This window comes from Phocoena sinus, chromosome 9 (genome assembly GCF_008692025.1).
Source record: "Phocoena sinus isolate mPhoSin1 chromosome 9, mPhoSin1.pri, whole genome shotgun sequence".
Lineage (NCBI taxonomy): Eukaryota > Metazoa > Chordata > Mammalia > Artiodactyla > Phocoenidae > Phocoena > Phocoena sinus.
The window spans coordinates 19,761,809-19,776,140 of NC_045771.1; the positions used below are offsets into that span (position 1 = coordinate 19,761,809).

The window sequence follows — 14,332 nt, forward strand, 5'->3', positions numbered from 1 at the left end:
ACAAAGAGGGAAGAAAAAGTCTCTTGCCTCTTCGGCAGGTGCAGGCTTTTCCCCGAACTCCCTCCCGGCTAGTCGTGGTGCACTAACCCCTTCAGGCTATGTTCAAGCCGCCAACCCCAGTCCTCTCCCTGAGCTCCGTCCAAAACCAAAACCCGAGCCTCAGCTCGCAGCCCCACCCGCCCCGGTGGGTGAGCAGCAAGCCTCTCGGGTTGGTGAGTGCTGGTCGGCACCGATCGTCTGTGCAGGAATCTCCCCGCTTTGCCCTCCGCACCCGTCGCTGTGCACTACTCCGCGGTCCCGAAACAACCCCCTCTGCCTCCCGCAGTCTCCGCCCGCGGAGGGGCTTCCTAGTGTGTGGAAACTTTTCCTCCTTCACAGCTCCCTCCCACTGGTGCAGGTGCCGTCCTTATTCTTTTGTCTCTGTTTTTTCTTTTGCCCTACCCAGTTACGTGGGGAGTTTCTTGCCTTTTGGGAGGTCTGAGGTCTTCTGCCAGCCTTCAGTAGGAGTTCTGTAGGAGTTGTTCCACGTGTGGATGTATTTCTGGTGTATCCGTGGGGAGGAAGGCGATCTCCGCGTCTTACTCTTCCGCCATCTTCAAGGTCCCTCCCCATAGCTCAATATTTCATTTAATCCCTCCAACAACTCTGGGGGCATACAATTATTCTCAACTCCAACTTTCAGCAAAGTCAAATTAAATAAGGAGCCCCAAGTCATCCAGCTAGTAAAGATCAAAGCTGGGATTCAAGCACAGGTCCACCTGACCCACACTAAGACCCACGCTGACATTCGCAGCCTTGAACGTTGTACAACAATTGCAAAGCCTCTTGTAAACTAAAAGTATTACACATATACCTATTTTTATTATAGGATCTTAAAAAACTATGCAATTAAATAGCTGTTTCACTCTCTTCACCCCAGAGGTGGCCACATCTTCATAGGGTAAATGAAATAATTCCACCATACCATTCTTTCAGCAAAGCACTCTGGGATCCTCTGGGAAGAAGGCAGCCAACATATATATGTTATTATTATAATTATCATAATAATCCTTATCTGACTATATAGCTATGGATTCTTTTAAAAAAGGCATATAAATTTTTTTAAAGACAAAATGATCAAGAAACATTCAAAATCTCTACAATCTCAGGAAGCCTTAGAAATGAAAAATTTATTTTAGTCACAAGCCTTGTGACTGTCAGCTAAAGTGCTTCAAAACTACTCACACTGGCTTGGTTTCCACTGATTGAATGCAATTATGAATTGACTTCTATGGGCTGATAAATCAGAACTTGTGTAAGTGGTTTTCAAAGCTCATCTGTGCAATTTCAGTTCAATGCAGACTTCCACACAAAATTCTCCTTAAAAAAAATAGTTCATAAAAATATTAACTATCATGAAATACCTTCCTGGTTAGCTCATGCCACTGGGAAGAAGCTGTTCTTACATTAATAATTCTTCCCAGAATTAATCAGTCATTGTACATTAGAACCAGCAGCTGGAGTGTTTTGAGTGATAATGAAACCTGTAACAAGGCATCTTCAGCCGTCTTTTCAAGACAATAAGGGAATTAAAATTTCAATTTAAATGCAGAGGTTTGAAACACGCTTCACTGGCAAAATTACTTCAATTAATGTGAGTGGAATACAAAGGACAAACTGCAGAAATGTGATGCAGCAACCAGAAATTATGTCATTAATGCGCTTGCATCAACCCAGCACAATGACTGCAGAGGTCTAATTTAAACCGTACATATCACAAAGCTACAGGCTACAGTATTAATCAAGTCTCTGATTTCAATATGACGGATACAGGCTTCTTGTTGGATCACTTTTAGCTTTTCATAGGCTAACAGCAGCTGTTTACCTTGAAGGAGGAAACAAAAGGCCATGCCTATTTGCAGACATCCCCTGTCATGACAATTTATTTTATGCAATACTCAAGTTATCAAAAGACATAAATATCCCATCTAGAAGCCAAGTCCATAGCTATCAGCCCAGGCTGATGGTGAAATAGGAACTGCAGGGGCTGACAAGAGCCATGGGTCACCACTGATTTATTTACTCTGAATTTATTAACCTGAGTAGGGATTAAATTACTGGGCACCTGCACCTGCCTTAAAAATGGAAAGACAGGGCTTCCCTGGTGGCGCAGTGGTTGAGAGTCCGCCTGCCGATGCAGGGGACATGGGTTTGTGCCCCGGTCCGGGAGGATCCCACGTACCACGGAGCGGCTGGGCCAGTGGGCCATGGCCGCTGAGCCTGCACTCTACAGCGGGAGAGGCCACAGCAGTGAGAGGCCCGCGTACGGCAAAAAAAAAAAAAGGAAAGACAAAATCTCTTGATAAAAAGATCTAAGCAAATCAGAGGGGTTTGAAAGACTAGATTGTTCTGTCTTCACTTTCCTCTGATGTCTTTTAAAGGAAATTACTTTTTCTTTTTTTTAAATTTATCTTTATTTATTTATTTTTGGCTGCCTTGGGTCTTCGTTGCTGGGCATGGGCTTTCTCTACTTGCGGGGGAGCAGGGGCTACCCTTCGTTGAGGTGTGTGGGCTTCTCATGCAGTGGCTTCCCCTGTTGCGGAGCACAGGCTCCAGGCACATGGGCTTCAACAGTTGTGGCTCACGGACTCCACAGCACAGGCTCAGTAGTTGTGGCATATGGGCTTAGTTACTCCGCAGCATGTGGGATCTTCCTGGACAAGGGATCGAACCTGTGTCCCCTGTATTGGCAGGCGGATTCTTAACCACTGCGCCACCAGGTAAGTCCTCCTCTGATGTCTTTTAGCAAAGATTTCCATTTGGACCCTTGAGATGCCTTAAGTAGATTTTACTTCTAATAGCACATAACCATGGGGAAAGGAAATGTGATTATTTTCTCATATGAAGTCCAATCAAAGAGCAATTATAGACCTTACTATTTACTCATATACAAAAGACCAAATTGAAGAATATTTCCAACCTTTTGAGCACATCTTAAATCCTACCTCCATGAAATCTTCACTGTATATTAGAATATGCTAAACCCCCTGGTCATCCAAACCAACCACCTCCTCTGGAAAATGGGAAGGACATCAGAAACCTATCTCTCATAGGGTTGTTGTGAGAATTCAAAGTGTTAACAAAGGTAACATACTTAAAATGGTACCAGCACACAGTGAGGGCTCAACACATATTAGCTATTATTATAATTATTGTTTTTGTTGTCCATTTAAATATTGCAGAAAGGAACGGTTAGAAACTAGAGAACCTTGCCATTAAAAAAACAAAAATAAAACCTAACAAAAACCCCAAACCAGAGGAGAAAAAAATCAGACCAGAGCTCCTAGAGAGGAATTTTCCTTTTCTCTGTTTAGTGGTATCAAAGTCTTCCACAGAGTTACCCGTTCGGCTAATCATCTGTGAACTGTGACCATGTGAAGTACATTATGCTAAGTACAGGGTAGACAAAAATAGGTAAGATATAGTCCCTGCCCTCAATGACCTACCATACAAACAAAAGCAATTATATTTCAGTGAAATACACACAACTTATGGAGACAAAGAAAAGCATCTACTCATGTCAAGTATTCTTGCCACAATAAAAATATATAATAATTCTTTTTTAAAAAAAGAGAAGCATCTAATTACCAGGGACATTCAGAAACTTGATGAAATTTGAGCCAAGTCTTAAAGAATAAATCATCATTTTCCAAGCAAGCAGGATAAGGATTAGGTTCAAGGAAATTTACGATTCATAAACAGTAAATCTATCACATCCCTATACATCAGCAACAAATAACTAGAAATTATAATTAATAAAGAGCCACTATTTTAAAAAGCAACCAGGAGCTGAGAGCCAGAAGTAAAACTAACAAAATACATGTACCGTCTCTAAGGAATACATTACTAAGCATTATTATAAAGCACATAAATTAAGACGTCAATAAATGAGAGATATCCTTTTCTGAAAGACCTGATATTACAAAGATGAAATTCTCCTAAATTTAATCAAAATATCATCACGCTTTGCATGGAACTTGACAAGTTGATACCAAAATTCATATGGAAGAGAAAAGGGCCAAGAATAGCACAGACAGTTCTGAATAGCAAAGTGAGGGAATGTCTTCACCTGCTATCAAGATATATTATAAAATTATAGTAATTAAAACAACATGGTTTTGGTGCAAATACAGACAAGACCAACTGAACAACATAAAGAGCTCAGAAACAGACCCATGCACATGTGAAAACTTGGTATGTGACCAAGATGGAATTATAAATCGGTAGGAAATGAATTCAATAAATGGTCTGAGCCAAGTGGCTATATAGAAGGTAAAATTAGATCCCTAGTTCACACCATATATGATAATACATTTTAAATGGATTAAAGACAATGATATAAAAGATTCTCTTTATGACAGTAGGATAAAAAAATTTCTCAAAATAAGTCACATAAAAAAGGAAATAAAGAATGAAAAACATCATTGAATTAAATTTTAAAACTTTTTAATAAAAGACACCCTAAACAAAGAGATATACTATCAACTGGGAAAAGATATTTACAATCCATCTAAAAGACAAAGGATAAGTATCCAGAGTACATAAAGAACTACAACAGAAAAAGAGGAACTTCTGGGAAATATCTCTCTCACACTTACTCTTTTCTAGAGGTGACTACCCTTCCTTCCGACACAACTCCCCAGGACCACCCTTCCCCCAAAAAATTAGTTTTAGTTGGAACTGACAATCACAGTACCCAAGCTGCCTAAACTAGATCTGACCCTCATTTTTGAATTAGAAGATTATTTTCCTCTGCAAAGCTGGAAAAATGTAAAATACAGCTCACAACCCTTCTTTTCCCCACACACCCAAACCCCGCCCACATGTGGAAGAAAGTCTATAGTAAAACAATGAAAAAACATGCAAAAACATACAGATGGCATTGCACATATACTCCTGTTCTTTTAGCAGACTGGTTACATGAGTACAGCAATTCTTTTACCTAAGCTAGCTAGAGCTGAATTTCTATAACTTACAGCCAAGAATTTAAAGAAGTATTTAATGAGGTCCTTAAGTCAAAACAAACAAAGAAAAGACAGTATTCATTATTAATTAGCGCTTAAATAAATCTGCCCTTAAGGAATAAAGGCTAATCCTAAAATCTGAAATCCTAAAATGAGCATAATTAACACCAAAATAAGTTCTAACAACCTTTTTTTTTTTTTTTTGCAGTACGCGGGCCTCTCACAGCTGTGGCCTCTCCCGTTGCGGAGCACAGGCTCCGGACGCGCAAGCTCAGCAGCCATGGCTCATGGGCCCAGCCGCTCCACGGCATGTGGGATCCTCCCGGACCGGGGCACGAACCCGTGTCCCCTGCATCGGCAGGCAGACCCTCAACCACTGCGCCACCAGGGAAGCCCTAACAACCTATTTTTAATATATGGCACTTACTTAAAAGCAGGCCCACAACAAAAAATCATGATTCAAATAGATGTGTAAATGCCACACAAATATATATAAGCTTATCTATTCTGATTGCTGAATCTTGAATATTTAGCACATATATGCCTTCCTAACACATAAACCAACAGCAAAGCTAAAGAGGTGCCTAATTTTTTTGTTGGACACCGTATAGTCATCATTAAGGAAGATAACATTATAAAGATACTGAAAATACCCAATTATTTTACCACTCCAAAGAAAAGACCATTATTAATCTCCTCCACTGTGGAAACTGACTATTCACTATCACACTACCTGGTTTTAATATATGAGAGAATATCACGGCACATCTCATCTCTTGGTTACCAAATTTCCTTTAAAGCTTCTTATGACGGACTTAGAGCAAAATTCCTCTTGAAAGTCTGAATGAATTAGAACCACTTAGAGGATTTAACCTGTTTTTCTCCCACTAATTCCTCTCAGTGTTTTCTTTTTCCCCCCAGCGCTACAGCCAATCTAATTTGTTGAAACAAAGATAAGGGACTTTCACCTACTGTGAAAAGAAAATCCAAATACAGTCCATCTACTCCTGAGTGTTTCCGTAGTCACCAGACAACTGTGAGAAGGAAGTAGGGAAGTTTGAGTGGAAAGAGGAGGTGGAATGAGCAGCCCTTGCTAACAGCCACAGGGCCTAGGAAAGTTAGCACTTTTAGGGAGCAAGATGTGTATATTTTTTTTTTTTTTTTTTTTTTTGTGGTACGCGGGCCTCTCACTGTTGTGGCCTCTCCCGTTGCGGAGCACAGGCTCCGGATGCACAGGCTCAGCAGCCATGGCTCACAGGCCCAGCTGCTCTGCGGCATGTGGGATCTTCCCGGACCGGGGCACGAACCCGCGTCCCCTGCATCAGCAGGCGGACTCGCAACCACTGCGCCACCAGGGAAGCCCTATTTTTTTATTCATAATCTTGACGCTCAGCCACATGTACCACAAGCTGCAACCTTCTCTGAATTTTCATTCCTAATTCAAAAAGTAGCAAAATGGGCTTCCCTGATGGCACAGGGGTTAAGAATCCACCTGCCAACGCAGGGGACACGGGTTCAAACCCTGGTCCAGGAAGATCCCACATGCCACAGAGCAACTAAGCCCGTGCACCACAACTACTAAGCCTGCGCTCTAGAGCCCACGAGCCACAACTACTGAGCTCACGTGCTACAGCTATTGAAGCCTGCATGCCTAGAGCCCATGCTCCGCAACAAGAGAAACCACCGCAATGAGAAGCCCACACACCGCAACAGAGAGTATCTAGAGAAAGCCTGCTCACAGCAACGAAGACCCAACGCAGCCAAAAATAAATTAATTAAATAATTTTTTTTTTTTTTTTTTACAAAGTAGCAGAATGGATGAAGATACAGGCTAAAGGCTAGGCTGTGGAATACTCCTGCTGGACAAAGTTATTCCAGAATTATTCCCCCCAAAATTATTTTCTTTCTTATCAACTTAAAGGAAAAAAACAAAGCCCTAATATAAATAGTCCTTCACAGAATTTTTGGAACATAGTTTATAAATCTCCTAAACTTCTCTCTCATGCAGATTTCATTCTTCAAAATGGGATTCATTAACTATCTTCCTCTGAAACTAAAACAAACACCTCTCATGACCATTCCAACACGACTTAAGTACTGGTTCCTTACCATTATACTTCTTGCCGCTGTTCCAAAGGCAGACAACGCAAACACTGACATTAGGAAGAGAATCGCCTACTATTGCAAACACTGACATTAGGAAGAGAACCGGCAGGCTTCACCTGCAAGGGCTCGTGGATCCCAAGAGGGCAGTTTGTCATGTGCTTCATGAAGGACAGAATTCAGAGAACAGAAGGAAGCACTCTATCTTAGCAGAAATGCCCAGGAGCGCAGGCTGTGCTCTTACCAGCATGTCGGTGGCACTGAGATAGTGCTTGCTGGCCATGCACTGTTCCAGCTTTTGAGGCACTTGCTTGATATTCTCGATTTCATCCAACAGGTTCAGGACATGCTTGTGTTCAATTCCTTCAATCCACAATTTCCGAAGCTCATCTCGTTTGCAGTGCAACAGCATCTTGCACGAAAGCAGATTCTCTTTTACCTACAATAGAACAGTTTCAATCTTGGGTCAGTCCAAAGTCTTTCCAGCCTAAACCCACAATTTGGTTAGTATTCTTCACCAGTACTGCTATAAGTAACAGTTCCTAGTTATCACTGCCACTCATTCTGCTGTGGTTAATCTGCTTGTGAAATTCTAATCCTGGTTATGACACAGATTCACTTGCTCAGGTCTCCACTTCTCTGTATTTTCTCTCCTGAGAAATGAGAAAATTACTCAGGATATAGAGCATATACTCTGAAAATATGAAGTTCCACACCAAAGTTAATATATCTAGAAGGGAATGACTGATTTGAGAGTCCGTGCTATTATTCTTTCCCCATTCTTCCTGGCATATTTCCTATTCAGGTGATAGGTCACTTGGTTCATCCTTCTAGGTCTAGAACTTTAGCTGAAGTTGATAACAAAGGACATGGACATTCGTCTCAACTGACTAAAATGAAGGTAAGCCCAGTTTCCAGAAAAGAGTAGACGCTTCCAGAGGCAGTCGTGAAAAAAAGGGAATTAAAACATACCAAAAAAAAAAAACAAACAAAAAAAAACAAAACAAACAAAAAAAAACATACCAAGAATTGTTTCCATGTATTCTGATTTTAGGTATTAAATATGACAGTTGCAGGCATTCTCATAGATCTGCACAGTTTGCTGACCAGCCTAGGCACAGCTTGATAACACAAGAGGAGAGGAGGAGCAGGGAAGGGTAGTTGCCATGTACATGATAAGTGTATTTTCATGTTCTACCCTAATTAAAAATTTGATTTTTTTTTTTTTTTTTGCGGTACACAGGCCTCTCACTGTTGTGGCCTCTCCCGTTGCGGAGCACAGGCTCTGGACGCACAGGCTCAGTGGCCATGGCTCACGGGCCCAGCCACTCCGCGGCATGTGGGATCTTCCGGGACCGGGGCACGAACCCGTGTCCCCTGCAGGCAGACTCTCAACCACTGCGCCACCAGGGAAGCCCAAAAATTTGATTTTTACAGCATGAAAAAATAAAAAGAATCATGACCTTTCACAATTCATAGAACTACTTTCATATATTTTTGACATTCCTTTACATGTATTTTTATTTAAATTAGAATTTCATGTTTGTTTACGGTTTTGGTTTTGTTTTCTGTTTGAGGTAAAATTTATGCATGAAAGTGTATCACTTGATAAGTTTTAACAAATGCATACACACCTGCAATAATCCAAACCTTCGCCAATATATAGGACATTCCCATCACCCTAGAAAGTCTACCATGTTTTTAACAATTAAAAATCTGTCTTCTTTTACAACATTTGGTGTGGTGGCACACAGACTCATGATGCTACTTTTTGGTGACTGTAAAACTAAATTTTGACATTTTTCCAGCAAACATGGAAAATATGAATTGAACGCTAAAATTAGAAGGTATCTTGAGACAGCATCTAATCCAATCCTACAACTTTAGGACAATATCTAAGTCATACTTCTATCAAACTGTCCAATGTAAAAAGAGCCCTGAATAAACAGGTTTTGTAATCTGTCTTGATTAGCACAGAAGCATGACTGTTAGCTTTTTGGGGAGTTATAGACCCCCTTGACAATCTGTTGAAGAAGGTTCTAATCACCTCTACTCCTTCCATCAATCCCAAAGAGAGAGCAAAATAATTCCATTTTTTTTTAGCATAAAATACCAAGAAGAGAGAAAACAGAGAGGAGGGAACAGCAAGGATGGCTAGAAACCCTTGGAAGCTGGTAAGAAGATGGCTGGCATCAAGTGGGGTTTGCTAACACTGAAAAGGAGGCACCCAGAATATTGAAGGCAAGAGTACAGGGTTGAAACTAAGTATTTTGAGCCCTCATCCAACATCCTCATCAAACCACCCAGACATGTAACTCCCTCTGCCACGGCACTGGCCAAACAGGAGGTTTACAATCTGAAGAAACTGAACTAGAAAGAATCTGGACCAGGAAATGCCAGACAGCTGAGAGGAGGGTGTGAGGCACTGGACAGAAAACAGGAGGATGAAGTCAAAGTGGACCCACCGACAAGTAAGGTCCTCAGCCCTCCCTGGACCCACAGCCTCCTTCCTGGGTTGGCTCCAATAACACTCAGCTTGACTTTGATCCCCAACACAGGAAACTTATGGCTTTCCCCTGGGAAAAACAACCAAGGAAACTGCTGGGTCCCTACCCAATCATCACTAGACAAGCCCCACCACATGCTGTGAGCTCCATCTCAGCTTTGTAGTATACCTCCCTCCTCCATCCAAACAGTTAGCCAAGGATCACCACACAGTCAAGTAAAGCCTGTAATATGGAAAGACAGGCATGAAAACAAAGAAAAAAGTGCTGAGGGGAGTAGGGGAACAGAAACTAGGCAGGAAAAAGAAATTTTAAAAAGCTATAAATAATATCCCTTGGGGGAAAAGATATTACATCAATGAAACAAGAATAAGATGCTATAAAAAATTCAGAGAATGAAAAACAGCTCTTGGAAATTAAAAATATGATAGGAAAAAAAATCCAACACAAAGGTTAGAAGAGACTCTTGAAATCTCCAAAGAGTAAGACACAAAAAACAAAGAAAGGAAAATAGGAGATAAAAGAAAATGGGGTGGTTGATCCGAGAGGTCCAAATAAGAATTGCAGGGGAGGAAAAGTGAGACAAAGTGGAGAAAAAATAATAATAAAATGAAAGAAAATGTTCCAGAGTAAAAGACATGAACTTTCAGATTGAAAAGGCACACAGAGTGTTTGAGACAATGAAGTGAAAAAAGACCCAGGGCACATTATCCTGACTCATAAGAACACAAGGATATAGAGACAATCCTAAAAGCTTTCAAAGGAGGAAAAAAAGCCATACAAAGGACTGTGAATCAGAATGCGTGTCAACAGCAACACTGAAAGCTACAAGACAAAGGAATAATGTATCTTCAAAATCCTAAGAGAGAATTATTTCCCAGAAAAACTATCAATCAAGTGTGAGGAAAAAATAAAGACATTTTCAGGCATGCAAGCTCTTAAAAAATAAACCTCATATGCACCATTATCTCAGCAAGCTACTGAAGAATGTACTCCATCAACATAAGAGAAAAACAAGAGGAGAAACAGAGGATCCAGGAAAGGGGGAAACCAATGCAGAACAAAGGCAATGGGATTTTACAATCATTAACTACAAGGAAAACGAGAACAAAATTGCACAAGCAAAAATAGTATGCTGCTGGGCTTCCCTGGTGGCGCAGTGGTTGAGAATCTGCCTGCTAATGCAGGGGACACAGGTTCGAGCCCTGGTCTGGGAGGATCCCACATACCGCGGAGCAACTAGGCCCATGAGCCACAACTACTGAGCCTGCACGTCTGAAGCCTGTGCTCCGCAACAAGAGAGGCCGTGATAGTGAGAGGCCCACGCACCGCGATGAAGAGTGGCCCCTGCTTGCCACAACTAGAGAAAGCCCTCACACAGAAACGAAGACCCAACACAGCCAAAAATAAATAAACAAATGTGGGGTTTAAAAAAAAAAATAGTATGCTGGATGGCTTAGATGTAAATATTTACGTCGTTATAATAAAATACGCACCAGCTATTTAACCAAAAACTAGGACACAACTATACAGAGAGGATGAGGGAAGAAGATGAGGTGGGGTGGGGGAAAGAGTGAAGGAGGAACCATAACTGGAAGCTCTATACAATGTCTAAAATAGAAAAATCCAGAAAAGTAGTATAAGCATATTACTTAGAAATACAGAAATACAAATATCTGGAAAAAAAAACAAACTAAAGAGTAAAAGTCCATACCTCCGAAGTGTTGGAATTAGTACTGTGGTAGGATGAGGTAGGGGAATGCTGGTTTTTATCAGCATTTGTGGTTTTATTTGATTTTTTAAACACAGTTCTCAAGGCCATTCCTAGATCCTCTAGGAGTTCTTGGTGCCTGGGTTAAGAACTCTAGCTATTAAATCCATTCTATGTTAAATCTTAGTTAAAATCTCTCAGAATCTAATTTCTGATATTCTACTTATATCACCTTGGTTCTATACTTCTCAGCTTTTCCCTATGTGTGTAATGGTTACTATGGAAACTGTTAAAAATAAATTTTATGTCATACAACACCCAACTAGGCTCTTGATGCAGATAGTGGGAGATAGACTTACAGGGTGTCAGCAAAGCTTGGCAAACTCCCTTCTGATTGGAATAAAAGACCATTATGGCATTTCACACTAGGATATATACAGTATAATCAGCTCACTCCTCATTTTTACATACTACATGGAGGAAAAATGAAAAGGAAGGTAGAATGTGTGTGTGTTTGGGGGTGGGGGAAATGGCATCAGGCTGTGTGGAAAATGAACATTACCAAAACCATTTCCTAAACGGTTTAGCCAGAGCTGCAGACATAAGAAGCTAATAGAACTTTTAATACTAAATTGCCCTGAGGTTTCAGCTTTTTGATCAGAAAGTCAGTTATGAAGAAATGTTCTTTTAAAACTTGGGGTGGCAGGGGGAATACCAGTCAGCAATAAAAGGGAAGAAATGTGAAGAACCTCAAGATTATGCTGAGCAAAAGAAGCCAGACGCAGGAGTATACATGCTATGAAGTTCTGTAACAGGTAAAAATAATGTATGGTGATAGATTTCAAATCAGTATTAGTTTGGGGCAAGATGGGGTGGGGGGTATGGCCTATAAATAAGCAGGAGAGAAGTCTCTGGGGCAATGGAAACATATTCAAGGATATATACGTCTGACAAGACTCACTGAACTAAAAATAATGCATTTTATTGTACGTAAACGGTAGCTCAATAAATATGATTTTTGAAACAGGGAGGGGAGAAACAGGGCTATGTCCATCAATGAATAAATGCAGGTAAATGTAAGAAAGGTACCATATTCCACCTAAATGTTTATTTCTCAAAGGCCTGTTCTTTTAGAAACGTGGTGACAGCATTTTAAGTCCATTCTAATTTAATCAGCATAGTTAAGATTCAAAAATTCTGTTACTGTTTCTTCCTTAAATAAATCCATGAAGAGTCAAGCTTTTCAAATCATGACATCAAAACCCAAGTAAAGAAATCCTTCCTCAAACACAAGTTTCCTTTGCTTCCTTAGAACTCTAGTAACTTCATTTGCTCCAAATTACCTAAAACAAGAATTTCAGTTTCAATAAACAAGAACTAAATCACTTTAATTAGAGACTACTAGAAAAAGAGAAAATAAGGAACACAGGGCCCAAGAGGTCATTGTGAATGGATATGTGAGATGACACAGAAAGCAGAGAGATAGAGATTTTTGCAACCCTGCCTTAAGAAAGATCAAGAGAGGAGGAAATGAACGGGGGCCTCTGAACAACACGTTGGGACATGTGACAGAGGAGAATGCTGATGGAGGCACAGGGGAGGTGGTGGAGGCCCTAACTTTTAAGTCATAAAACCAGAAAAGCATTGAACTTGGATGAAGTATTAGGGGAGGAGGGGAATGCCTTTGAGTGTGCATGTTATCTGTAATAAAATACAACAAATGTGCAAGCACCTCACTGATACTGTAGACTAGAAATATCCTGTAAAGTTCCTCAGAAGCAAGGGATGGTAAATGAAAATTAATGAAACAATCAACGTTATTCTTACTTCTAAAAGTACAGAGTATCATATTTTCTCTTATTTGTAGTAAAAACAAATCCACTTATAAGCATTTTCATGGGTGTCCTCCTAACACATGTCCAAGCCATTTTTTCCCATAGTCTTAATAGAAAGTGCTTAGAACAAATGAACTTTAGAAACACCACTCAGTGCTCTGTTTAAAAGCCCTTTAGAACTAAAGATCATTTTTTAATTACCCTCAAACTTCTATTTCTCATGCTTTTTGCTCCTTAGTTTTTCAGCTTCCATTTTAAGGTCTTAAATTCTGAGAGGCTTCACTCAACCTTTTCCAAAGGCAATACTATCCTTTTGAGTTGCAGAGTCTGGATACAGAACACAAATACAGACACAGTTAAACTTAATGAAAAGACTGCCTTGCAGTTCTTGTGACCGCATTAATGATCCGGACCACTGCCTAGATTTTAAATGATGATATCTCATTCTTGCCCACAGTTTAGCATGTCCATTTCTAGGCTTTTTTCCCTTTCTCATACAAGCAGCTGGGATTTTATGTCTGGGCTTAAATAACTTCCTACCAAAACCATGTTGTCCTACTGTGACTTACTTTTTTATATCAATTAAGGTTATTCTTCATTCTAATTCTACCTCACAACATATACTTTCATATAAAAAGGTCACAAAATTATTTTAGTTAAATGTTAAGTAATGAATGTTACATTACTCAATGATCAAGCCCTAACAACTTCGCTTGAACAATCACATATGGTTATTTCCAATTACAGGCAAGAAAAATGAGTTAAGAGCTCGATCAAGCACCAACAGAACAGCCGAAACTGGGGCGAAATGTAAAGTGTTTGTGCGCACATCACAACAGAGACGAGTATCTGTGTTTCCCCTTCAGTTTACCTGCTTCTATGATGAGCATTAGATGGATACTTAGTACCTTTAAAGAAATCTGTACCTGCTTCTATGATGAGCATTAGATGGATACTTAGTACCTTTAAAGAAATCTGGCATCATCTCATCTACTTAATACAGGATGGAAGAAACACTCCAATTCAAATACTACCAACAAGCATACAGCCCAAGTTCCCAACTCATATCCATTCATATTCATCTATTCTGGTGCTGCTATAACAGTCATTATGACAGACACTGGTAGAACCTATAAATTCTGAGGTTTTCTAATGCAGTAACATCTCACTTGTACT

General features: G+C 40.2%; 1 protein-coding gene across 2 annotated transcripts in view; it reads right to left on the reverse strand.

Annotated features, from left to right (window-relative positions):
* The window catches only part of EXOC4 (exocyst complex component 4), an 856,192-nt gene that overhangs the window by 808,276 nt on the left and 33,584 nt on the right, over positions 1 to 14,332 (reverse strand). For both annotated transcript variants that reach the window (XR_004351419.1, XM_032642974.1), the window contains exon 3: positions 7,351 to 7,545. Coding sequence is in view for 1 of the 2 variants with exons in the window: in XM_032642974.1 (XP_032498865.1) it covers positions 7,351 to 7,545 (195 nt within the window). In the remaining variant the exon portion in view is untranslated. The remainder of the gene's footprint in view (positions 1 to 7,350; positions 7,546 to 14,332) is intronic.